We start from the raw sequence: 27,094 nt of genomic DNA, 5'->3' as shown, positions 1-27,094 counted from the left end.
CACACTGTAGTGTCACAGACATATCGTACGCTGACCCCACACACACACACTGTAGTGTCACACAGACATATCGTACGCTGACCACACACACAGTGTCACAGACATATCGTACGCTGACCACACACACACTGTAGTGTCACAGACATATCGTACGCTGACCACACACACACACACACACACTGTAGTGTCACAGACATATCGTACGCTGACCACACACACACACACTGTAGTGTCACAGACATATCTTACACTGACCACACACACACACTGTAGTGTCACACAGACATATCGTACACTGACCACACACACACTGTAGTGTCACAGACATATCGTACGCTGACCACACACACACACACTGTAGTGTCACACAGACATATCGTACGCTGACCACACACTTCGAGGGTTAACAGACTTCCTCTCCCAATGTATACAAGTCCTCTGTGCAAAAGGTGTCTTTCAGTTCAAACCTATGAAGTAACATCCCTTCATGTTTTGTCGTGGCAGTACAGCAAACACTAGTCATGGTATAGTAGTACAGAGGCGGGGATTCACAGTATTACACACAATACAGTAGAGCGTTCTTTAGGAAATGATGACGACATGATAGACAGACATCTGTGCATTCATTGAACATGTATCCTTTTTCGTAGTGGTCATCGCTGTATGTCTGGGAGTGGTGCTGTAGACGAGACGACAGCCATTCTTAGTGGTCATCGCTGTATGTCTGGGAGTGGTGCTGTAGACGAGACGACAGCCATTCAGTAGAGAACAGTGCGGTAGTACTGTTACCACGGCGCGTTACTGAGGTCACCGGGAATATGTGGTCGCTACAGACAACCCATCCCGTAGATGAGCAGCTGTACATACACGCAGGACCATACGTCAGAATGACTGACCGACCGCCATCTTGGTTATCCCTTAACAACAACAACCCACCTCTTCCTTCATCACATTTCTCTCCTCTCGTGAGTGATTATGAAACATATGCATAACATTAATGAATGATATTATGGGTGAATGAGGACTGTGCACGTTGTGATCTCTTTACTCCTTCCTTCCTTTTGGCCCAGTGCAATAAACCTCAATATATAGATATATAGACACAGTCCTTCGATCGGCCTCCTTGGCAGGATGACTGTAAAGCAACCAGCGGTAAAGAACTACCATCTTGGCTCAAACTAGGTGCAGCTTTGACTCACAATGGAGCCGGTGATCTGTCCAGTGTCCTATCCCTCACCAAGCCAATCAGCTTTGGCGTATGGCTACATGACAGAAGATGCATTGTGGGTAAAGTGCTGGGTTCCTTCAGTTGTCCAGTTGTTATTTTGTCAAAACATCAGTCACTTCTCAACTCTCTCCCTTGAACCCTGTGTTCATTTCAAAGTATACCAACTTTTCCTTCCAATGTAGCCAACCTTATTCATTCCATTCAACATTTCATCCTTGACATTACTCAATTTAGATTCCTCTCACTTCTTGTACTCTCTTTGCTTCTTCACACAACTGTTTCATCACTGCTTCTCTCCGTTTCCCCCCTTCATCTGTCCATCCTCTCATCCCAGGACTCCTTCCTGCTCCGCAGAGGTCAGAGTTCACCCTAACCCCATACTGGGGGCAGTCCCTTGGGTGTCAGGGGGCGGGGGCATCAGTCCTGCATCAATTCCTGGTGTCCCAGGGCAACGCCAACCACATCCCGGTACTTCCTGGATTCTGCTCCCATGAGCAGTGCGTGCTGGGATTGGGCTGATGGTGAGGGGTGTGAGAGGGGGTTAGGGGATAAAGGCTGGGGTAGCAGTCCATCATTGTGTGTGCGTATGTCTACGGCAGGGTGGGGGTAAGTCTGTTAAGTCCTCGCTGAAATGACAACGCTAGAATCCAGTGGAGAGGATCTTCAGCTTGGCTGGCTCTGCTGGGCTCGCCTCCTTTCCTGGAAGGAGAGAGAGAGAGATGTCAATAACAGAGCTGATGTAAACACAGACAAACACAAAACCAACAACCAGAAAGGTCCATATTGAATTTCAAGGTTTAAGAAATGCCTTTATGAAAAGGTGGAATCCAGACCCTGACCTCCTCTATCTAACCCCTGAACTCACCGTCCCCCGGGTCCCGGTCCAGAAACGGTGTCCTGACGACGGTTGCCTGGATACGAAAGAGGTCACCAGACTCTGGATTGACAGGCGGATCTCTCAGGGTTTTCAGGAGCTGGTGATGAGCTGTCTCTATGTCCTGAGGGGGTTATGACGGGAGAAAACAACAAGTAAAGATTAGCATGGAAATAACATCCAAGTGTGTGTGTGTGTGTGTGTGTGTGTGTGTGTGTGTGTGTGTGTGTGTGTGTGTGTGTGTGTGTTAAAACGCCTTACCCTCAGCTGGTGCAGCTTTCTCATCAACTCCTCGATGGTGTGGAAAATATCATCCACGTTTTTGATTACATGGCTCTGGAGGCTCTTTTGTGATCGACTCCGCCCTTCCTCCCAACTCAGATTTTCCCTCTCCGATTGATTGTCCGCAGACATGATGGAAGCGACCTGCCCTTCTTTTTCGTGAGTCTGTACGGGCGATGACATCACTTCCTGTTCCAGATCAGGAAGTTCAGTGGTGGTCGGGGTGGGGGGGTCGTTGACCTCATCTGTGTGACTCTCGTCCAGCAGTCCCTCTCCCTGCCCTGTAGGCATCACCAGGTAGAACACGTTTCCTGCAGCACAGTGGGTTTACAGAGTTGCAAAGAGTCTCCATGTTAAATTGACACTACAACTGTGAAATCTTATAGTATGCAGCTAGAGGGTTGTGTTCAGTAGGTATGACTTGGAAAACGTTTTGAAAATGGAAAAAGGAAAGTGAGTGTTCTTATTGGACAAATTCAGGAAGAACCATACGATCTGCGTTTCAAAATAGTTCTCTGGACACGACCCTGGTGTAGTAGTCACAAACCTCAGACAGACTTGGACCTAATGGAAGATATTAATGAAGGTTTGAAGAGGGCAACTAGACTGACGACTGGAGCATTACCCCGTACACTGGCCTCGCCTCTCGGCTCAGGTGATTGGTCAGAGTGGAGGGTGACATCTTCAGTGATGTCATCAGGGATAGAAGGGGAGCCCGCAACCACAGCTGTGCATAAGAGGACAGATGGAGTGAAAGAGTGAGTGTAAGTGGAGGGAGGTGATATTGTATCAGAGTGTGACAGAAAGAAAGAGATCTGAAAACCAGATCAGTTGAATCTAACAGAGGAGTGTGACCATGCAGAAGCTAAAGGAGGAGTGTGTAACACGCAGATGGTAAAGGAGGAGTGTGTATTATCAAACATTCAGAAGTCATTCGGTAGAGTCTGACTTCATTTGATCATATTAGACACCAACGTGGCTCCACAAAGAAACAAGCAGTAATTTAATGAAAATGGACAACAATATTAGGTTACTGTCTAAATCGTCTGTCCTCGTTACCTTTCCTCACAACATGCACACTGGGGGACTCCACCTCCGAGGGCGGGGCTTCTGCGTGCTCAGCCTCCCATTGGCTGGGACTGACGCTAAGGAGAGTCTCAGAGGACGGGGGCCTCTGTTGGTCATTGAACGGGCTCCTCTCATTGACTGCCTCGTTTGTGGGCGTGCCATCTGAGCCGTGACTCCACCCATCTTCTTCCAGGTCGCGGAAAATCAGCTGCCTTAGCGTCTCCACTGAAAAGGCAGAAAAGTGGTATTGAATAAGTGGAAGGTTGATTCTCAACCAAACACATTCTGGTAACGGTAGTACATACTTATACAAAATAATATTTTAATGTGTTCAAGTCAAGTCTCTTGCTTTCTCACCGTCTTCAAGAGCTGCCTCTGCTAATCCAATTCGTCTCTTGACGTAGTCCCGCCCCTCACCGCAGAGGAAAGCCCCTGATTGGTCCGTCGGTGTGGTGGGTGCGAGCTCGTTGTCCTCATCGTTAGGGGAGTCCGTCTCCATGAAAACCACCTGCTCCGTCATCGAGTCGTCTAGGGAGATTAACGATCATCAATGTGATGAACGACAGAGCAGAGTAGGGGAATGATATAAATATTTATTTCTGTACAGTAATATTCTCTATCTGTACTCACTATAATCCACTCCAAAAACATACATTTCCTTACTAACACAATTTGTCTCACCTGATTGATAGACATGGCTGCCAGTTGAGACAGGGGAAGCGTTGCCAAGACTTGGGGAGCTGAGAGAGAGATAAAGGGGAGAGAGAGGGCGAGGAAAGAGTGAGAAGACAGAAGAGAGAGAGAGATCAATGAGATGGAATCAGAACTGCTTAGGACAACTATAGCGAATGGTCTGCAATGCTATCAGAGTCTACAGGTCTTCAATGTTAATTGATAGAAATGGGCCAGTGTAAGGATTACTCACAAAATAGGTGTGGATCTGTTATTGGTCGAAGGTGAGGAGCCAGCAACCAATGAGATGGTCTTTTCAAGTTGGTCCTTCCAGCTGTGAAAAAAAATTAAATGGCACTCAAAACATCCACCAAAGCTTTCCCATGTGATGAGTAAAATGCTGCAGGTTAAAATCCTGATGAACCTCTATCATGTATATTATCTGTAAACTAATCTATATTCCTGGTATAGATATGGATGATGTAGATGTGCTCACATGTTTTTCTCTGAGGACGTCCCCGCTACCAGTTCATAGATCTTTCTCTCTGTGGTGCTGATGACGTACAGGGCCTTGTTGTCTGAGGAGGGAATCCGACACAATCAAACCAGCATCATCATCATCATCATAGGGATAATAAATCCATTATCTTATAATTATCTTGCAAAATGATTGAGATCCCATTTTATGTTATTACATTGTTGTTACAGCATTAAACTGTTGTCTAAATCTAACCCATATCACTGATTCATCTATACACAACCATTGGCCACTCCACACATTGTCCCATAACCCCTGACCTCTAACCTGTGGCCACAGAGCGCACCAGGAGGGAGTCTAGCTGGACCACGGGGCTGAAAGAGGCCTTGGTGTCTCCGCTACCCCCTCCTCCTCCCCCCAGCCAGCGGGACGGGCAGCGCAGCAGCAGCCGGTCGTCTGGACCTCTCTGGAGCAGAACCAGCAGGTCTGACAGCAGCAGGGCCTGGATCTCTGAGAGACGAAGGAGAACCAGAACCACATGGTTAGAACCCTTACAGAACACTGAACACTAGACCTAACAACCTGCAGGTCTGACAGCAGTAGGGCCTGGATCTCTGGGAGAGGCAAAAGTAATCAAGTCAAAGAAAGTCACCCAAAAAGTCAACAAGGCACAAATGATTCAACTCCCAGTGTATTATCTCGTGAATGAAGCAACATTACAGCAGAATCAGAACAGTGACTCCAATATGGAATACATGTCTGGGACAGTGTCTCCCGGGGTCTCTCGCAGCTGATTCCTTTTAGCTCTGGACAGAGTAGCCAACAGAAACTATCTGTGGAGTGTTGTGGGTCTTACCTAAAGTTTTGTCTTTATTGACTTTCCAGGTGAGAGGACCCTCATGGATCATTGTCTTACTGGTCAGGTCCAGACTCTGACAGGACAGAGGACATCATCAGAACAGCGCTGTTATACTATGTGTTGGAGGAAGAGACTAACTTTGAAAAGGAGGAAAATACTAACTTTGAAGAGGTGGTAAATACTAAAAACTCTGAAGAGGAGGGAAAGGAGGTACCTTGAACTGTGGCGTGGGGTCCAGCCTGCGCTGGTATTGGTGGAGCCGTTGCCGGTGTTCAGTCTCCCTGACGACTTCATTGACGGCCTGCAGAATCCCGCGGCAGCAGGCCTGTGCCCGTTGGAGAGGCGGGAGGTCTGTGGAGCCAGCTGTAAGAAGACGTTACACCCAGTGACATCACAACATCAAATAAGACCAGTTAGTTCAAAGCAGTAGCTACTTTTACAACACTACTAAGGCGAACCTACTCGCCTAACTACTAAGGCTAACCTACTCGCCTAACTACTAAGACTAACCTACTCGCCTAACTACTAAGACTAACCTACTCGCCTAACTACTAAGACTAACATACTCGCCTAACTACTAAGAATAACATATCGCCTAACTACTAAAGACTAACCTACTCGCCTAACTACTAAGGCTAACATATCACCTAACTACTAAGAATAACCTACTCGCCTAACTACTTAGACTAACCTACTCGCCTAACTGCTTAGACTAACCTACTCGCCTAACTGCTTAGACTACCCTACTCGCCTAACTGCTTAGACTAACCTACTCGCCTAACTGCTAAGACTAACCTACTCGCCTAACTGCTAAGACTAACCTACTCACCTAACCTACTCGCCTAACTACTAAGACTAACCTACTCGCCTAACTACTAAGACTAACCTACTCGCCTAACTACTAAGACTAACCTACTCGCCTAACTACTAAGACTAACCTACTCGCCTAACTACTAAGACTAACCTACTCGCCTAACTACCAAGACTAACCTACTCGCATAACCACCAAGACTAACCTACTCGCCTAACCACCAAGACTAACCTACTCGCCTAACCACCAAGACTAACCTACTCGCCTAACCACCAAGACTAACCTACTCGCCTAACCACCAAGACTAACATATCGCCTAACTACTAAGACTAACATATCGCCTAACTACTAAGACTAACATACTCGCCTAACTACTAAGACTAACATACTCGCCTAACTACTAAGACTAGCATATCACCTAACTACTAAGACTAACATATCACCTAACTACTAAGACTAACATATCACCTAACTACTAAGACTAACATATCACCTAACTACTAAGACTAACATATCACCTAACTACTAAGACTAACATATCACCTAACTACTAAGACTAACATATCACCTAACTACTAAGACTAACATATCACCTAACTACTAAGACTAACATATCACCTAACTACTAAGACTAACATATCACCTAACTACTAAGACTAACATATCACCTAACTACTAAGACTAACATATCACCTAACTACTAAGACTAACATATCAAACAGTAACCTAAAGAAGACCACTGGTGCTAAACTGTCAGACTATCAGTGTGTTTGTCCAGTAACAGAGGGTACTTGGTGAGTATGAGTGTGTGATATCGAGAGAGTGATAGTGAAAGAGAGAGAGCGAGCGAGTGAGAGTGAAAGAGAGTGATATGGAGGCGGATGATGGATCCTACGTACCCTCTGTGTGTTTGATGATGTTGTCCAGTAACAGAGGGTACTTGGTGAGTATGAGTGTGTGATAGAGTTAAAGAGAGAGCGAGAGTGAAAGAGAGTGATATGGAGGCAGATGATGGATCCTACGTACCCTCTGTGTGTTTGATGATGTTGTCCAGTAACAGAGGGTACTTGGTGAGTCTCTGTGTCTCAGACACCAGCAGGTCCTTCAGCTGCAGCCTCCTACAGTGAGGACTGGCCTCACACTCCTGACAATACCATCCATCAAACAATCAAATCAATTCATGGAAAAGCCATTGTGACTGAATGTATGTGTGTTACCTGGATGATGTGTGTGTGTGTGTGTGTGTTACCTGGATGATGCGTGTGTGTGTGTTACCTGGGTGATGCGTGTGTGTGTGTTACCTGGGTGATGCGTGTGTGTGTGTTACCTGGGTGATGCGTGTGTGTGTGTTACCTGGGTGATGCGTGTGTGTGTGTTACCTGGGTGATGCGTGTGTGTGTGTTACCTGGGTGATGCGTGTGTGTGTGTTACCTGGGTGATGCGTGTGTGTGTGTTACCTGGGTGATGCGTGTGTGTGTGTTACCTGGGTGATGCGTGTGTGTGTTACCTGGGTGATGCGTGTGTGTTACCTGGGTGATGGGTGTGTGTTACCTGGATGATGTGTGTGAAGCGGAGGTCTTTGCGCTGCTTGTTCTTAATGAGTTCCAGAGCCTGAGACTGCTGGCTGCACAGGTGGGACGCCTGCTCCTGAAACTCCTCCCCCGCCACGCCCTCAAACTAACACACACCGATATCCCAGTCAAAACACAACACTACACAATATACACTGAGTGGACAAAACATTAAGGACACCTGCTCTGTCCATGACAGACTGACCAGGTGAAATCTATGATCCCTTATTGAAGTCACTTGTTAAATTCACTTCAATCAGTGTAAATGAAGGGGAGATAGGTTAACCTCTTATGGCTAGGGGGCAGTATTTTCACGGCTGGATAAAAACGTACCCGATTTAATCTGATTATTAGTCCTGCCCAGAAACTAGAATATGCATATAATTATTAGCTTTGGATAGAAAACACTCCAAAGTTCCTAAAACTGTTTGAATGGTGTCTGTGAGTATAACAGAACTCATTTGGCAGGCCAAAACGTGAGAAGATTCTGTACAGGAAGTACCCTGTCTGACCATTTCTTGCCCTTCTTTGTCATCTCTATTCATTACAAAGGATCTCTGCTGTTACGTGACACTTCCTACGGCTCCAATGGGCTCTCAGAGCCCGGGAAAAACTTGAATGACGTAATTCAAAGCCCTGGCTGAAACACACGAGCGCTTTTGCTAAGTGGTCTATCAGCAGACAAAAGGCTTAGGCGTGTGCACTGGCCGCCCCCGCCTTTCTGTTTTTCCCTCTTTTTACCGAAACGCAGATTCCCGGTCGGAATATTATCGCTTTGTTACGAGATAAATTGCATAAAAATTGATTTTAAACAGTGGTTGACATGCTTCGAAGTACGGTAATGGAATATTTAGAATTTTTTTGTCACGAAATGTGCCATGCGCGCGACCCTTCTTTACCATTCGAATAGTGTCTAGAACGCACGAACAAAACACCGCTGTTTGGATATAACGATGGATTATTTGGGACCAAACCAACATTTGTTATTGAAGTAGAAGTCCTGGGAGTGCATTCTGACGAAGAACAGGAAAGGTAAGACCATTTTTCTTATAGTAAATCTGATTTTGGTGAAGGCTAAACTTGCCGGGTGTCTAAATAGCTAGCCCGTGATGGCTGGGCTATGTACTTAGAATATTGCAAAATGTGCTTTCACCAAAAAGCTATTTTAAAATCGGACATATCGAGTGCATAGAGGAGTTCTGTATCTATAATTCTTATGCTTTTTGTGAACGTTTATCGTGAGTAATTTAGTAAATTGTTAGTAAATTCCCTGGAAGTTTGCGGGGGGTATGCTAGTTCTGAACGTCACATGCTAATGTAAAAAGCTGGTTTTTGATATAAATATGAACTTGATTGAACAAAACATGCATGTATTGTATAACATAATGTCCTAGGTGTGTCATCTGATGAAGATCATCAAAGGTTAGTGCTGCATTTAGCTGTCTTCTGGGTTTTTGTGACATTATATGCTAGCTTGAAAAATGGGTGTCTGATTATTTCTGGCTGGGTACTCTGCTGACATAATCTAATGTTTTGCTTTCGCTGTAAAGCCTTTTTGAAATCGGACAGTGTGGTTAGATTAACGAGTGTCTTGTCTTTAAAATGCTGTAAAATAGTCATATGTTTGAAAAATGGAAGTTTTCGGATTTTAGAGGAATTTGTATTTCGCGCCACGCCCATCATTGGATATTGGAGCAGATGTAAGAGGTTAAAGAAGGATTGTTAAGCCTTTTTGACAATTGAGACATGGGTTTTAGTTTAGTTTACTAATTCGACCATTTTAAAAAACAAGCAGACATAAAACTTGAAAAAGCCATACATGCACATGAATAAAATCATGGAGGATAACACACTATAAAGTCTGGGACTTATGTCCATTGTGGTCCTCTTGAGACAAGATGGCTGGACAAGATCCAACACAGTATGGCAGTGAAATAATAAAACAAAAACATAGAAGAAGAACATCTATCTCATCATTCCAGTTACATCATAGGGGTTATTCATATGGGCACAGAGGACATCAAACATATTTTGACTTTATTTTTAAAGCTGCCCAGAGAGGATGTTGTTTTTATGGGCAGAGGTAACTCATTCCATTCTGAGGCTCCAGTATACAAGTAGACATGGATTGTGTATGTGTACCATTCAGAGGGTGAATGGGCAACACAAACTATTTAAGCACTTTGAACTGGGTATGGTAGTAGGTGACAGGCGCACCAGATGTGTCAAGAACTGCAACGCTGCTGGGTTTTTCACACTCAACAGTTTCCCGTGTGTATCAAGAATGATCCACCACACAAAGAACATGCGGCCAACTTGACACAACTGTGGGAAGCATTGGAGTCAACATGGGCCAGCATCCCTGTGGAACGCTTTTATCACCTTGTAGAGTCCATGCCCTGACCAACAATTGAGGCTGTTCTGAGGGCAAGGGGGGGGGGGGTACAACTCAATATTAGGAAGGTGTTCCTAATGTTTTGTTCACTCAATAAGCATATGATTGAAAACTATTGGACAGGTGTTATCAACAGCTGAGCCCTCAAACTGACCGCTAACAATGTAACACTCCATCTCACTGATGAACATGCTAACACTGTTAAATATGTACATCCGCGACCAATAACATTTGATTTGAAGGGATAGTAAAACAAAGACTGAGGGAGGGATGGAGAGATTACATTTCTTACATTTTAGTCATTTAGCAGACACTCTTATCCAGTAGTGGGTTCATACATTTTCATACTGTTTTCGTACTGGTCCCCCTGGGAACAGAACCCACAACCCTGGCGTTGCAAGCACCATGCTGTACCAACTGAGCCACACGGGACCAGGATGACGTGATTAGCTAGTTCAACTCACCCTGGCCAGCATGATGTCACCGATGCCCCGAACGATGGGAGATTCCCTTTTCTTCTTCATGGCTTCACACAGGCTCACTGCAACGCAATAACAACGGTGGAACAACGTTGATCAGACGATAAAAACATTGATCAAACACAATAACATTGAGCTTAACGTCAATGAGACTGACTACCAAATCAAAGGCAACGCTAAAACAGTGCTTCTCTATCATGCAGCAACTAAATCCATTAAAACATATTATATTTACACAGCGATGCCACAAACAGAGAACCTCTTTAATGCAACACAATCTTATCAGATCTTCAAATCCACATTGCCTGAATACCTATTGACAGAACTGAGAAACATACACGCACGCACGCACGCACGCACACACACACACTGACACACACACACTGACACACACTGACCATGTAGTTGGTAGACCTGGGGCAGGTTGGGGAAGATGCAGGCCAGCTCGTCAGAGCTCAGAACACACCTCATCTTCTGGAAGAACACCTGATCCAAGACCCTGAGAGTACGCAGGTGAGACGCCTCTGTCGTCAACAACTCTGAGGAGGGGGGGAGACAGAGAGAAAAATGTAAATATAACAATCTAATATTTCCTTCTGAAAATAACAGAATAGAAGTTGTTAGTTCCAGTCAGATAGACAGTGGCTATGTTTAGACAGGATATAGGCCCAGTTGTAAATGTATAAAGTTGTCACGTGTTCCTCTAGGCCTGAATGTATCCTTGCACATTCCTCTGCTGCTACCCAAAGGTCAAGCAGTGGTTGTTTACCGTAGATGACGGCCTGTCGGTCCACCTCTCGGGGACAGAGAGTAGCCAGGACCTGAGGGGCCACCGTCTCCTGCCAGTTGTGACTGTCCACCACGTCGTCCTCTAGGGCTGGGGCGTCAGGGAGCAGGGCCACCGGGGATTCCTCAAACCTACACACGCGCAGAAGCACACACACAGAGTGAGAGAGATGTTTTAATATACTTCCAGGTCCATCAAAGTTGAAGACCTCAGTAGGTTGTAGTGATGACTTACTGTCGTCTAGACGACCGAGGGGTGTATGGAGGCGTGGGGTTCTCCAAGGATCTGAGGAGGAAAAACCAATCAGATCTGGTTCTATTCTGTTTTCTTTATTCTGTGCTACAATGCTGCTGCTCAACCCCCCGTCAGGAGCATGTGGATCCTACAGTGTGTTTCCGAAACAGTGTCTGTCTGTGGTTTCAGATGTGTGTGTGTGTGTGTGTGTGTGTGTAGTCTCACCGTGCTGAGCTACTGGTGGCTGAGGAGGCGGCGCTGTGGTGTAGGGGTCTCAGGCCCGGCCCATCTATCTCCTCCCCACAGTCCTCTATGTCCACGTCGCTACGGGAACGAGGGACTGTCTCCACTCCTGAAGCCCCGCCCCGCCGACGCCCCTCCCCCTGCGCCTTTAGAGACTCACTACGAGCCAGACGCACCGACACCATAGGGCTGAGAGACAGCGAGAAAGGAAAAGAGAAAGAGAGAAACACGTACAATCTTGACACACAAACAATTGTGCACAATAGACCTGACACACTCTCTCTCTCTGATACCTGTCCATACTGTCCTCTCCCAAGCTGCTGGAGGACAGTCTCTGGAGGTCTCCCTCGGCCCCCTCCTCCCCGGGGATCTCTGGGTGGTTCTCAAACTGCTGGATGATGTTCCTCACACTGCCAGGACGCACTGAGAGAAGACGAGACAGGGGACACACACACAAAACATTAATCAAATGTATTTTATAAAGCCCATTTTATAAATCAGCAGTTGTTAGAGTGCTTTACTGATACCCAGCCTAAAACCCCAAAGTGAAACCAATAACAGTACATCAAGTCTCTTTGGATAAAAAAAAAAAGTTTTTGCTAAATGGCATTTATTATTATATATGATCATGTTCTAAAATAAGCTGAGAAAACACTGAAAAAAATATAAGATAAAATAAGATATTCAAAATAATAAATACAAATAAATGAATGACATACCTTCAGTGGGCGACAAGGGGACATGGAACGCTGGGAAATCAAAGTGAACCAAAAGAAAACATGAGACAAAACAATTATCAACGAGGGTCAAAACGAAGGATGAGGTAACGGGAATTATGAAAACAGAATGTGTGTGTGTGTGTGTGTGTGTCCGTCTGTGTGTCTGTCTCAGTGTGTGAGTGTGTGTGTAGTTACTGGACTGGGAGGTGCTCCTGGGCTTGCCGATATACTTCAGGATGGGGTTTCTCTTCCTGTCCTCTCCATCCTTCTCTTTCTTTGCACTGCTCAGCTGTAGAAGTAAACAATAGTAAAGCTCTGTGATGTAAAACAATCATTTCAAGCACAACTTGGACATTGAGAACGTTTTTTTTTGTTGCATAGTTAAAAATTCAAGCAAACGTTTCCTATTGGACAAGTGCCTACTGAATATGACCCAGAACACAGTATTCGACCTTTGACTCCAGCTCCTACCTTCTTGGTCTTGGGGAAAAAGGCGAGCCACTTCTCCTTCTCAGTGCTGAGTCCTGGAAACACCCTGGAGTCCCTCAGCTTAATGCCGGAGTGACGGAGGTACAGCAGCACCGCAGAGGCTAGAGGAGAACTGAGGAGGGAGGGGGAAGGAAAGAGAGGCAGTGTGAGGGCGAGAGAGAGGGGGGGGGGAGCGAGCGAGTGTCAAAAAGGTCACGGGAAAGAGAAAGAAACGGGGGAAAGAGAGACAGAAAGAAAGTGGGAGACAAAGAGAGGAAGAGAAAAAACAGAATGGAGAAGGGTACGTTTACACAAACAAACAAGCATTATTATGCTTTTATTACCTTCTGTCGTCTTCGTGCTTCGAGCTGCAACACAAAAAAACAACTGTTAGCTTCTTCACTCTCGCACTCTTCTGCACAAAAACAACAACCTCTCTTTTAACAAGGTCTCTGGCTTAGTTCCAAAGTGGCTCGGTCCTATTGAACAAGGTGCAAAAAAAAATGAATCCTTGCGACCTGTTTTGTATCTACCTAGCAGTGAGTCATGTGATAGGAGTGAGTAGGCGTGTAACAAACATCATGTGGGTAGGGCGGCTGCGGCTCGAGGTTACCTGCAGAGCCTCCCGAGTGATCAGTGATCACACTCTGACCTTTGGTACGGTGAGATGTTGAGGCTAGTTGAGCTCCCTCTACTGTCAGCTGGCTCGGTCACTGTCCTACCGTAGCTACTGTTTTGCTACGCTAACACTGAACCATCGCAGCAAAGCACAAAGGTAACAATGTGTGTTATTTGTTGCCATCTTAGCAGTCCTATTTCCTGTATCTCCCTTAGAATGCATTGCATATATAGGGGCCCAGAGTTTTTCCTGATAAGGTCACATGGGATAAACATGATGTATCATAGCGAGACGTTCCAACTTACAGTATCTCCCAGAGAGCAGTGACCTGTCTATCCACCACCTGTTTCTCCTTGGCTGGGTCTCCATCCAGCTGCTGTAGGTCTCCCTCTCCAAACAGAGAGCCCAGACCCATCATCTGCTTGTTCCTACACAAACACACGCATCATACCACACAAGTTCAAAAGGTCACACACACAACCTTCAATACACACAAACTACAGCTGGGACGATAAACTGAAAATGATCCAAACCGACCGATCCACTCGTCGCAGGCATTATGCTGATATCGTTCCCGAGCTGACAAGTTAAAATTACGTCGTTCTGCCAGTTAACCCACTGTTCCCCAGGCGCCGATGACGTGGATGTCGATTAAGGCAGCCCCCCCCCCCGCACCACTCTGATTCAGAGGGGTTGGGTTAAATGCGGAAGATACATTTCAGTTGAATGTGTTCAGTTGTACAACTGACTAGGTATCCCCACCTTCCCTTTCATTACGATAAGTAGCCGATAACAGAGAAGTGTGAAATAAGTTTGATACTATGGGTGATTGTTAATGGGACAGTTGTAGTAGTTTAAAGGATCATTTAAAACCTGTGGTGCACATGAATGTTCTAAAGTTAAATCGATCTATTAAGGCAATTTATCACAATCTGGTTTTTGTCCATATCGCCCAACTCTAACAAACACAATAACATACACACGGCCATTATCTGCATTTAGCACAAGCCTCAATGCACACACCAATGGGTTTCATATACACACACAGTGTCAAACACAGACACCCCTCTAGATGATTCAGCTTGTCCCATAGACTGTACTTTACCTGTAGTCCTGTATTTGGTCCTGAATGTCAGGCAGCACCTGCTGTTGGAGCTCAGAAAGAGGTCCCCTGATGTCCTCCTGGGCATGGAGACGACTCTCTGAGACAGGACACAACACCTCACAGTAAGACTTACTACAGACTGAACTGGAATCACAACCCTGTACTGACAGAGTTAAGACTGACCACTTTACACAACTACCATTACTGGTCATGCGCTGGAGGGGTTTGCAAACTACCAGTCAAATCGAACCCAGTGTGTTAAGGCAGATGGTTGTAAGTCTGACATCATAGAGCTGCAATCAGGTGTTCCTCAAGGATCCATTTTAGGTCCCCTGTGGTTTATTATCTAGATCAACAACATTGGGAGACATTGAGACTAAAGGTGTACATTTTTATGCAGGTGACACTGTTTACTTATTAAGTGGCAGCAATTTCCCTTTAGCTTTTGACAAAGCTCAAACGGCTTTAAAACATCATTCAACAGAATCTGGAAGATTTGAAGCTTGTTCTGAATTCCTGTAAAACAAAATGCATGGTATTTTCCAAGAGTAAATACTCTGAAACCCATGTAATTAGTACCTTGGAAGGACATTCTATAGAGCATGTCAAAACGTACAAATAACTGGGAGTTTGGGTGGATGAGAAGTTGAGCTTGTTTTTCCTTTGCCGCCAGAAAATAGTTGATTAGTTGTGCTTTTCTCTCCGTGTTGGACTATGGTGATACTGTTCATGTGCAATCCTCAAGCTCTATACTGAAGGCTCTTGACTGTGTATCATGCAGCCTTAGTTTTGTCACCAATCTCTACAGTGCTGTCGGGTGGACATCACTAGCAACACGCAGGCTCAAACATTGCTCATTTTATCTATCCTCTCTTCTAACTCGAAATTAAAACAAGCTCTGATCTTAATCTTGTTTTATGCCAACAGTCCCAAAAACGTTTACAGAGCATGGAAAAAGGTAATTTCATTACTCAGGCCCCCGGTCGTGGAATTCCCTCCCAGCCAACCTAAAACCCCAGGACCTGGTGTCACTGGAGGAGGTCAAAGGGCAAATAGATGAACAGGTTGTTGAGACATGTAGCTGTTTATAGTTGTCACCCCATGTCACTAGTTTGCGTTGCCTTCTGTAAGGAAGCATGTTGTTTTACTTCACACACCTGCCCACACACACAGTTTGTTTGCGGTTGTATTTGTGCTGTTGCCAGTCTTCTGTCTGTGTTGTCTGTTTTGTCTTACATTGTTGTTTTTTATTGTAACCCCCGTCCCCACAGGAGGCCTTTTGCTTCTTGCCAGGCCATCATTGCAAATAAGAATTTGTTCTTAATTGACTTGGCTGGTTAAATAAAAGGTTAACTCAAAATAAAACCCTCAAAGTAACGTCAGTATGTTGAGTTGGATCTTACCTATATCAGTCAGGTACTCTTCTCGTACTCTGATTTTTAACGGCTGAAAATCAAATAAAAAAATTAAGGAATCGTTACTACAACCGTTACTACAAGAGTACTTTAAAATCTTGCAAGATTATTAAATGGTCCGGTCTAATTGATTAAGACTAATTCACTGAATTAATGAACTGAATAAACCAATGAGAGACGCACAGCGTCAGGGTCCAGGAAGTGGGAGCAGATCTGAGGCGCGAGGGCACGGGCGTCTTTAGGGCTGGAGCCCAGGTAGGCCTCCACCGACAGGTAGAACAGCTGTTGTAGAGAGACGACACACACACCAGATTAGTTCCCATGTAAGAGGTGGAACAACAGTCAATAGCGGTCCTTAGGGTCATAGTACTGACCAGTGGGTTGGGATCCAGTAGCTGGCTGAAGACATATCTCATGAACACCGTCATATGGGCCGGTCGCGACTTGAGAAGCTCTATGTCCTGAAATGGACCGTCCATCTGAAATAGGGAAAGAGAGGGAGAGAGACATAGAGAGAGAGAGGGAGATTCATATAGTTCCACAGATGTGAGATGCAGGTTACGTAGATGAGGTAAGTGATGTTTGCTGATCAAGACGGTCTCACCTCATTGAGTGCATAGCTGTCGTCCTCTTCCTCCTCTTCCTCAGGGCCAATGATCTGAGTCTTCCCAGCCTGCCAAGAGACATGTCACAGAGGTCAGGATTAGGAAAATAAAACCTTTGGCGTGTGTGTGTGTGTGTGTGTGTGTGTGTGTGTGTGTGTGTGTGTGTGTGTAGGAGACATTGTTCACATCACTGACTCAGACTAGAGGGTATATATGCAGTGCATGTGTGCAAATCTTCTCACTGAATCAGAATGTGTGTGTGTGCTTGTGAGTGGAAGAGTGTGTGTGTGTGTGTTGGTATCACCGAGTCAGAGAAGGTGTGTGTGTCGGAGCCCTGTCTCCAGCGTAGGGGGGTCCTGAAGAAGGAGGGGGAGGAGTGGGGGCTCTCACAGGTCTGGGGGAGAAGGGGGTGGAGGGGTGAGACGGACCATCTTGCCCCCCCCCCCCCTCTCTCTCTCTCTCTAATCAGTCATTCATAAAGGTCTGGTGCATCTGGTGCTAACATTACTTACCTCAAAGTCTCCTTCACTTGAGTCCACCGACAGCCGAGCTGCCGATAAATGAAGAAAGTATATACATTTGTACAGTGGTGGGAAGAGTACCCAATTGTCATACTTGAGTAAAAGTAAATACACCTTGGACACCTTGGACACTGATCCTGATAGAAAATGACTAAAGTAAAAGTTACCCAGTAAAATACTACTTGAGTAAAATGATTTGGTTTAAAATATACTTAAATATAAAAAATAAATGTAATTGCAAAAATATACTTCAGTATGAAAAGTTAAAGTATAAATCGTTTAACTTTCCTTATATTACGCAAACCAGAGGGCACAATTTTCTTGTTTCATTTTTTTTTTACTGATAGCATGGGCTCCAACACTTAGACATAATTTACAAACAAAGCATTTGTGTTTAGTGAGTCCGCCAGATAAGAGGCAGTAGGGATGACCCGGGATGTTCTCTTGATAAGTGCGTGAATTGCACGATTTTCCTGTCCTGCTAAGCATTCAAAATGTAACGACTTCTTATGGGTGTCAGGGAAAATGTATGGAGTAAAAAGTACATTATTCTCTTTAGAAATGTAGTGAAGTAAAAGTAGTCCAAAATATGATTAGTTAAGTACAGATACCCAAAAAAGCTACTTAAGTAGTACTTGATTTATTTAAATTGTTTTACTTAAGTACTTTACACCAGTGCATTTGTATCATAAAAACGCACACAACTCAGAGAATCATAGACAAACAAATCCTATACAAACCATCTCCTGCTATTACATAGTTGGACACAGCTTCGGGGCGAGTTCCATCCTTGAGAGACAAAGAAATAACAAAGACGTTACAAACTAAGGTAATGACAATCTAATATATAGTATCTAGTGGGGAAATGAGAGATCTAGTTAAGCGTTGTTAGGGGTCTGTTGTCATGCACACAGGCATCTCACCAGATCTTGCTTGATTTTAACCCGCACTTGTTGGGTGCGCCTCTTGGCACTTTCGATTCGCTCCTCCAGTGATGGGGAGGGGTTCCGTGACAGCTCCTCCATCAAGTCCTGCGGGATTGGTCAGAGTGACATTATCAGAGGCACTGATAATGGTCAAGGATGATTGGTCAAACTAAATAGATACTCTCATAAGCAGTGTCCTTACCATTGCATATTCAGTGGGCCACAACTTTACAGCTAGAAATGCAACATATAGAACAGGTGTGTCTATATTCCAGATCAGTGTCCATTCTAAGTGGATTTGATTGTACGGGTTTGCAACATTTCTCCATAGTCCCAGGTTTTCCAAAAATCTTGGTTGGAGAATTACAGATTTCCTAATAATTCTCTACTGATTCTGGGAATCGTTTAACAGACTTGAAACCCTGTGACTTACATTTTTTCTTTTTGAATTTTCACTTCCTTGTTTATATTGTCACGATCAGCAAGGCCCCGCCCCAAAGGAATTTTCCAAGGGCGGGAAAAACCAGACCCCGCCCAAGCGCACCCCTGAAAACGAGCGCACCCTATGACTGTTACCTGGAGCTCAGCCTCTCCCTGTTCCAACATGTTCCTGAGGATCTGAGTGGCGTGTTTCTGTACATCTAGGTTCTAACACAATGACAGAAGAGGAGAGGGAAAAGAAACGTATAACTTGTTGACCCAAGTTATACCACATTGGTTTGAACATCTGGTCAGTATTATGGTCAAGCTGGTATACCAGTCAGTGTTTGTAAGACATTGGTCCAGGAACAGTATTTATAAAGTGTCTGAGAATAGGAGTACTGATCTAAGATCAGGTCCCCCTTGTCCATATAATCTTATTCCTTATGATCCAAAAGGTATAACTGATCCTAGATCAGTACTCATTGTCTGAGACGCTTTATGAATACAGACCCAGGTGTGGTGCTCACCTGTAGTGGTTTGTTGATTCTTTGGGACGGGGTGCTGGTAAGTCCGGGGGGCAGGGGTGGAGGTGGTGGTGGCGGGGCTTCACCCCCCAGTGACGTCCTCTGATTGGGTAAGAGGTCAGCGGGGAGGGGTTGTAGGACGAGGGCGGCTGCTGAAGGGGGCGGTCCTTGAAGTGTCAGGGCAACATACGGCCCAGCTGGAAAGAAAAATAGAAAGAGAGAGAAAGAAGGAAAGGAGAAAGAAAGAAAAGGAAAGAAAGAAAAGGAAAGAAAGAACGAAAGAAAGTGAGAAAGAGAGAGAAAGAAAAATAAAGAAAGAGAAAGGAAAAAAGAGAGAAAGGAAAAAAAGAGCAAGAAAGATAATTTAATAAACAGCTGTTGGCAACGACATTTTACTGACAGCATAGACCTAAAGTCATCATAACCTTAACCATCATCGTTACAGATACCAGTGACACTCACACTTGATGAGCTTCACCACCTCCTGGTGAGACATGGACGAGACCAGCGAGCCGTTCACCTGAGAAAAAGAGAGAGAAGGAGAGAGTAAGAAAGAGAGAAGGCAGACTAAGTCTGCTGATTGTATTGAGTCTCTGATGACCTAGACAGAGATGGTTTTTAGTTTAAGTTTGAAATGAGGAGTAACCTTTATGATTCTGTCTCCCTCGTGGACCCCTGCCTTGACCGCTGCACCACCTGCATGAAGAGACAGGTGAGAAACATGCCAGAACCATCATATAAGACGTGTAGAAATGGAGTCAGTTACTGTGTGGGTGTGTGTCTGACCTGGTCGGACATTCTGCACCAGCTTGATCCTCTCGCCACACACGGTGAAGCCAAACCCCAGCTGGTCTTTCTGTACCACCACACATCTCTGAACCAGACCTGGACCTGAGAGAGGGAGGGGGAGAGAGAGGGAGAGAGGAAGAGGGGGAGGTGAGCAATGCGAGAGGGAGATGGAGATAGACAAAGGGAGTTGAAGAGAGCGATAAAGAGGGAAAGAAATAGACAGAGAAGTAGAGAGATGAAGAGGGAGAGAGAGGGAGCGAGAGAGATTAAGACATTCAAGTCAGTTGGGCATACCATGAACCAGTACTAAACTGCTATATGAAATCACATTTTCAAATCAAATTTTATTTGTCACATGCGCCGAATACAACAGGTGTAGACCTTACCGTGAAATGCTTACTTACAAGCCCTTAACCAACAAAGCAGTTCAAGAAATAGAGTTATGAAAATATTTACTAAATAAACTAAAGTAAAAAATACAAAGTAACAAGTACATAACAAGTCTATATACAGGAGGTACCGGTACCGAGTCAAAGTGCAGGGGTAGAGGTTAGTCGAGGTAGTTTGTACATATAGGTTTGGATATGCCACATCTGTGCTACAAACCTAGCCTCATAATTACCAGACGGATGCATGAAACATTCATGTAAGCTTGTGAGATCAGGTGGCCTGTGCGGCTACTACAAACCCAATGTACCTGTGTTCTCAGGGGGGATGTCAGCTAGAGGCTCCCTCTGCTGGCCGCTGGAGGTGTTGCGCTCCGAGTCTCCTATCGTCAGGCTGCTTAGCCTGGAGGGATAAGCAGGACATGAGGAACGTGAGACAGAGTAGGGTGAAGTCGCCCCTAGACGCTTGATCTTGGGTCCGTTCAGCATTTCCCCCACCAATGGTTAAGGTTAATACTGGAGGAGGGGAAGCTGATCCTAGATGAGTACATAGGGGAAACGTCTCCCCAGAGCATGTGAGACGCACATAGGCTACACTGTGGAAGGAGGGCGTGAGGAAAGAAGGAGAGGGATGTCTGCAGGAGGACGGCGGGCGTGAGGAAAGAAGGAGAGGGATGTCTGGCAGGAGGACGGAGGGCGTGAGGAAAGAAGGAGAGGGATGTCTGCAGGAGGTAGGAGAAGGAGGGTGTGAGGATAGAAAGAGAGAGAAAGGAGCGATAGACAAGATGAGATGGAGTGAGGTAGTAGGAGGAGAGAGTAAAGAGGAGTGGTATAGGGCAGGGACACAGAGGCTGCATCTCAAGTCTCCTTTGCCTGGATCCTATCTCCTTGCCTCCTTCTCAACCATATTGGAGAAGGTCCAAGATCCCTCTCCACTCAGACCTTCTTCTCCAATACATTTTGAGGAGGAGGCGAGGAGAGAGGATGTGAGCAATTGAGGAAAGGTTTATTGAGCCAGAGCTGTAGGTGGGTGGAAGGAGAAGAGAGGACACCAGGGGGTAGATAGAGGGACAGAGTGCCAGGGCTTGGAGGAGAGATCATGTGAGGAGAGACTGCTGGAAGTAAAGTGCCGTATTGTAATCTGTGCTTAGTTTCTACGAAGTTCAACAAACTGAGCAGAAAACTCACCAAGCAGCAAAAGGGCTGAAAGCGAAGCGTCAGAAAGAGAGGGAACAGAGAATACAGAAAGGGACCAAGAGAGAAAAGGAAAGAAAATCAGTTTAGGATAAAGCAGAAGACTTAAATTGGAGAAACACTGACAGACATGAGATAGGGCTGGGAGATGTGGCCTTATTTCAAACTTATGGGCGATTCACAATATATATTTTTTAATGTTCTCTCTAAATAAGTGTTGCTGTACAATTAGAGGTCAAATACATTGCATTTCAAACAGTCACCAATAATCTAATGAATTCAGGGTTTGTGAAGTTATACCTAAGCTAAATATAAGCCTTCCACAACAATAAGACCCAATAATAATTTAATGATTTTTATCAAAATAGTTTAACCTCTCCAACTGTTTGAACAGCATGCTAGCCTGTCCACCTTGTTCAGATGTTGAAATCAAGTGGCCTACCTTATTCCTCAGAATGAGAAGGAGTTGCCAATTCCTTATGTAATTGTGCTTTAGGCTTATTGCACATCTATAAAAACACAGACTAGACAGCTAGTATAACAGTATTTGGCTAAAATGCTGCTAGCTGTACGTGGTAACCCAATGCAGAGTATTCGTTATCCAGAATCAATGTTAATTGATACTCTCGTTTTATTAGTGTCTGTTCTGTGGGCAATTTGAGGAGTTGAGACTTAAAATGGAAGAGTTCATTTATCCTCTATTACAGCAAAATAATGTCTCAATGTGTTTTGGGGTCCATATGACCTACTCTGTTGGACCAAACCTCAAATGCAAATAGCGGAAGATGTCTCAACATTGAAGAATTTGTTCTTAACTGACTTGCCTAGTTAAATAAAGGTAAAATAAAAAATAACAAAATAAATTGTTGGCGTGAGGCAGGGGGAGGGGCTTGGTGTGTGTTAAACCATTGAGGAAGAAGCTAAGCTAGAGGTTTCACTCTCGCTAAAATATGTCCAAAATAAGCTGCGTTTCTATAGGCTTATTTTGGACCTAAACTTGTCGCCTGCCTTCCCGACTTTGGGACAAAGATTCCCAGACAGACAGACAGACAGGCACGCACACAGAATAATGGGCAGTGAGCCATAAAGGACGTCACATAAAGGTGATAAAGCTGCCTCCCAGCTGAGAATAGCCCTGTACAGAAGGCTAAGCTGAGGGGATCCCAATTTAACACAACATCCAACAGAGATGCACAAGCTTACAACTAGGCCTTCAATTTGTAATGGTAGAAGCAATAGGCTAATTAAGCGATAAGCCACGAGGAGCTGTGTGTGGTATGTTGCCAATCATTCGCACCATCACCAGCAGTCAGTCCTACCTGTCCAGTGTTGAGGTGGGGGTGCGGAGACTCATGGCTGCAGACGGCTCGAGTGCGTCCGTGTCCTCTCCTGCGGTCCAATTATGTCACAGCAGGGTGACCATCTCCTTTGTTCTTCAAATTTATTTCGCAGAGTACCACAGTGCTGCTGCCCGCTACGTTTCAACTCCTCACATCAGCTAGTGGGGAGCTTATTCCGTTCAGAGAGCGCTCTGAGCATCTTCCTCATGTTTTCACAGGCAATCTCCAAGTACCTTACAGTAGACAGTTGAAATGGGGACCCCGGCAAATTGATACAGTGTTAGAACTATCTAGTGCCACAGGAAAATATTAGAAATAGCTGGTGGGTGGGGGACACCTTTAAGGTGGGTGCCACCTTCATGCAAGATGCATGAAATTCAGACACCACTGACTGTGCAATATCTACTTTGTTCATTCAGTCTTAAGACAAAGTGTCATTACATAGCAATCAACACTAGCAACATGAAAAAATTAATACAAATATATATATTTTTTTTTTAAAGGTATAAGGCTTGGTGTTGGGTTTCCACGTCTTTTTTACTGTTGTTTTTATTTCTTTACTTATCTATTGTTCATCTAATAATTTTTTTTACTTAAAAATTGCACTGTTGGTTAGGGCCTGTAAGTAAGCATTTCACTGTAAGGTCCACACCTGTTGTATTCGGGGCATGTGACAAACTTTAATTTGACGTGATAGCTGTCCCAATAACTTCATCAATTATTTACTAGTGACTGTGATGCTCGGTTCACTGTATGATTTATATGTAAACAGCTCCTATTCTATTTTCTGAGACACATCAGCTAGTAAGCATCCAAAACGAATGACACAAATGCAATTCAAACTAGTATCCCGACAAATATCATTCAAATCTAAATAACGTTTGAAAATATATTCTTCTACTTTATTATGTTGACACTGCCAAGCCAATTTACGTCAGCTTGACAACTACTCGCATTATCCTCAGTAAATTGGTTTCCATCTCCTGCGAGCTAAATTTAGTTACAGAATCCTTAATGCTCGTTTACAGGTGTGGCTCTCTTGGAAGACCAATATTACATTTTTGTCTGTGTGTTAGAACTTGGCTAAACGCTCAATGTGGTCCAATGAACTGTTCCAAGAAGTTGGCTAACTGCAACATTGATATTGCACAATTCAAACCGTCTCGTTCAATACATGCATTGGTGCAGATTACCTAGCTAAGTGTCCAGTTTGTTATCTAGCTTGTTTGAGAGAAGGCTATCCGCTGTAAACAGAATGGCATCTGACCTGACTGGACGTTGCACCGCAACACTACACCACTAGCTTGCCATTGTGGCTAGAAGCTGGAGCCTGTGTATTGCTAGTTAGCAATGCAAAGTTAGTTAGCTACTTTGCCAGGGCTAGCTGGTGGCATGTCAGTGAACGATGCAAGGAAATGTTTCTGATAAACTATCCCAAGCAGACAAGCGACTAGCTAGCTGATGTTATAGACATCCAGGATAACATGCAGTGATGTTTGCTAGCTGACTAGCTAACAAGTTAGCGCCTTACATCAAGTTAGCTAGTTTGCTAACTAGTTAGCCATAACCATAAGGCTGGCTTACCATCATTTCAAGCTCTATAAACAAATATTGTTTTGATGTAAATGAAACACTTGCTGTTGCCAACAAAATGACGGTTATTACTGCAGCACTCACTTGTGTAGAGAAAACTTGTTTTTTGATAAGCGAATGATGGCTGGTTACCAACTAGCTAGTTAATTCTGATAGAGGCCGAATGCCATCCGCGACATCACGTACGCTCTGTGACCGGACACAACGCGTTCTCGTCGGTCGACGCTGACGCGACAGGGGTCCAGCTGAAGCTAAATAATTAGCCTGCCACTCAAGTGCATTCGCAAGCTAGAATCTGAGACGCAGCGACCGAGGCCAGTTATCCCTCTGTAATGTAATAATATGTCCAGTGCCCTCTTATTCGTACAATGTGTTCATTAAACTCGCGTGCATTTCTTTCTGGAAAGACAGTCCATTCGATTCGTCGTAGCTTTCCAAACAACTCGCTTCATATGATCAAACTGGTTCATTCCATTAGGTGAGATCCCATTGTCCTATATTTCCTAACATTCCCTGATTAATCCACATTTCTGATTGCATTAATATGTTCATGTATTTAACTGCAGCCTTCCAACCGATGTTCCATATTATGTTGTTATTAACCAATCGAAATCCATTAGCTAGCTAGTCCTCTCCCAGACAGTATTTGGTAGTTGTGTATGGATATCACACCATGTCCCAAGAGCAAGACAAACACAAGACGTCACCAACTGGTCAGACTCCAGTATTGCAACAGTCCATACAGAATTAATCAGAATGACCGGTATTGTATCAATACAGCCTATTAACAGCTAAAACGTTTTGTATAATTTGTTATTTATTAATGTTTTTAAAGAACAGTGTATCAAGATGGAAATGACCTTTGCGTTGGTGCAGTCAGATCTATAGGAGGCATGCTCTCTGATGGGAGGCAACAAAGTGTTTGTTCCTTCGGAAGATGCGTCCCCGTCAAAACATTCCCTCGGTGAGCTTCCACCACTTCTCCACACATTTAGGCCATGTTCAGTTGTTGAACGTTGCCATGAATAAACACAGACACATGCATGCACACACAATAACATACGCACTAGACACACGTACACATTGATTTTGTGTTGTGGATATATACATTTACGTCATTTAGCAGACGCTCTTACTTACAGTAGTGAATGCATACATTTCATACATGGATATGTGGTACAGTAGTAGAGTAGTGGCCTGAGGGCACAGCCCACACTTAATATGTTGTGAAATCTGTTGTGAACGTATAGTTATGTTTTTAAAATGGTATAACTGCCTTCATTTTGCTGGACCCCAGGTGGTGTAGGCACAGGAATGCAACCTATGTCTGCCACTGGGGGCTGAACCAGAACACAAAGTTTTGGAACGTTTAGATATGCAGTATGTGTTAACATGCCTCGCCGACATGTAGAACAAGGAATCATTGTCGGTTCTATTTGTATTTGTATTTAAACTGAACAATCAGGGGAGAAGAGCCTTGGTCAGGGAGGTGACCAAGAACCTGATGGTCACTCTGACAGAGCTCCAGAGTTTCTCTGTGGAGATGGGAGAACCTTCCAGAAGGACAACCATCTCTGCAGTACTTCACTAATCAGGCCTTTGTGGTAGAGTGGCCAGACAGAAGCCACTCCTCAGTAAAAGGCATATGACAGCCCGCTTGGAGTTTGCCAAAAGGCACCTAAAGGACTCTCAGGCCATGAGAAACAAGATTCTCTGGTCTGATGAAACCAAGATTGAACTTGTTGGCCTGAATGCCAAGTGTCACATCTAGAGGAAACCTGGCACCATCTCTACGGTGAAGTATGGTGGTGGCAGCATGATGCTGTGGGGATATTTTTCAGCGGCAGGGACTGGGAGACTAGTCATGATCAAGCGAAAGATGAAAGGAGCAAAGTACAGAGAGATCCTTGATGAAAACCTGCTCCAGAGCGCTAAGGACCTCAGACTGGGACGAAGGTCACCTTCCAACAGGACAACGACCCTAAGCACACAGCCAGAGCCCAGACTTGAACCGATCGAACATCTCTGAAGAGACCTGAAAATAGCTGTGCAGTGATGCACCCCATTCAAGGTGACGGAGTTGGGGAAGATCTGCAGAGAAGAATGTGAGAAACTCCCCAAAAACATGTATACCCAAGAAGACTCGAGGCTGTAATCACTGCCAAAGGTGCTTCAACAAAGTACTGAGTAAAGGGTCTGAATACTTATGTAAATGTGATATTTCTGTTTTTTATTAGTAATACATAAAAAAAAATGTTTTTAATAAAACTGTTTTTACTTTGTCATTATGGGGTGTTGAGTGTAGATTGAGGGAAAATAACAATTTAATCAATTTTAGAATAAGGCTGTAACTTAACAAAATGTGTAAAAAGTCTGAATGCACTGTACGTTATAGCAATCCGTAAGTCTATGACGTGCACACAACCATTGGTTGATGCATGCAACGTCTAAGCACGGGAGTGCGACAATAACCTACTCTTTAAATG

General features: G+C 44.5%; 1 protein-coding gene across 4 annotated transcripts; it reads right to left on the bottom strand.

Annotated features, from left to right (window-relative positions):
* Nucleotides 1-1,055: 1,055 nt before the first annotated feature.
* On the bottom strand, nt 1,056-25,322 carry LOC115194481 (rho guanine nucleotide exchange factor 11). 4 transcript variants are annotated; one of them, XM_029754195.1, is made up of 42 exons: nt 24,693-25,322; nt 22,995-23,248; nt 20,793-20,884; nt 20,093-20,197; nt 19,953-20,002; nt 19,769-19,826; nt 19,310-19,503; nt 18,936-19,007; nt 18,357-18,464; nt 18,174-18,222; nt 17,425-17,462; nt 17,217-17,306; nt 16,912-16,980; nt 16,682-16,786; nt 16,491-16,589; nt 16,296-16,338; nt 14,893-14,989; nt 14,093-14,215; nt 13,513-13,536; nt 13,172-13,301; nt 12,896-12,989; nt 12,701-12,730; nt 12,275-12,404; nt 11,964-12,170; nt 11,739-11,789; nt 11,487-11,635; nt 11,116-11,256; nt 10,703-10,779; nt 7,824-7,949; nt 7,299-7,416; nt 5,676-5,824; nt 5,459-5,534; nt 4,930-5,112; nt 4,621-4,702; nt 4,378-4,458; nt 4,134-4,192; nt 3,810-3,980; nt 3,444-3,677; nt 3,010-3,111; nt 2,364-2,695; nt 2,094-2,226; nt 1,056-1,927 (listed from the first exon to the last, which is right to left on the bottom strand). In XM_029754195.1, exons 2-42 carry the CDS (start codon nt 23,027-23,029, stop codon nt 1,869-1,871), a joined length of 4,365 nt encoding a protein of 1,454 aa, XP_029610055.1. In that variant the 5' UTR covers nt 23,030-23,248; nt 24,693-25,322; the 3' UTR covers nt 1,056-1,868. The 4 variants fall into 4 exon arrangements, with proteins under 4 accessions (XP_029610055.1, XP_029610058.1, XP_029610056.1 ...); XM_029754198.1 differs by lacking the exons at nt 3,010-3,111; nt 24,693-25,322 and having other exon boundaries at nt 22,995-24,593; XM_029754196.1 differs by lacking the exons at nt 12,701-12,730; nt 24,693-25,322 and having other exon boundaries at nt 22,995-24,593.
* Between the last annotated feature and the right edge of the window lie 1,772 nt (nt 25,323-27,094).

The sequence above is a fragment of the Salmo trutta genome, chromosome 5, assembly GCF_901001165.1.
Source record: "Salmo trutta chromosome 5, fSalTru1.1, whole genome shotgun sequence".
Classification (NCBI taxonomy): domain Eukaryota; kingdom Metazoa; phylum Chordata; class Actinopteri; order Salmoniformes; family Salmonidae; genus Salmo; species Salmo trutta.
The sequence above is the reverse complement of the archived record's forward strand: the minus strand, read 5'-3'. Positions and strand labels throughout refer to the sequence as shown.

Excerpts from the sequence above, each read along its gene's own strand:
- LOC115194481 (XM_029754195.1), bottom strand. The coding sequence starts at position 23,029 with ATGAGTCTCCGCACCCCCACCTCAACACTGGACAG. Across the intron at positions 16,787-16,911 it reads ACAGCTATGCACTCAATGAG|ATGGACGGTCCATTTCAGGA; the intron begins GTGAGACCGTCT and ends TCCCTATTTCAG. Across the intron at positions 4,459-4,620 it reads ACGTCCTCAGAGAAAAACAT|CTGGAAGGACCAACTTGAAA; the intron begins GTGAGCACATCT and ends TTTTTTTCACAG.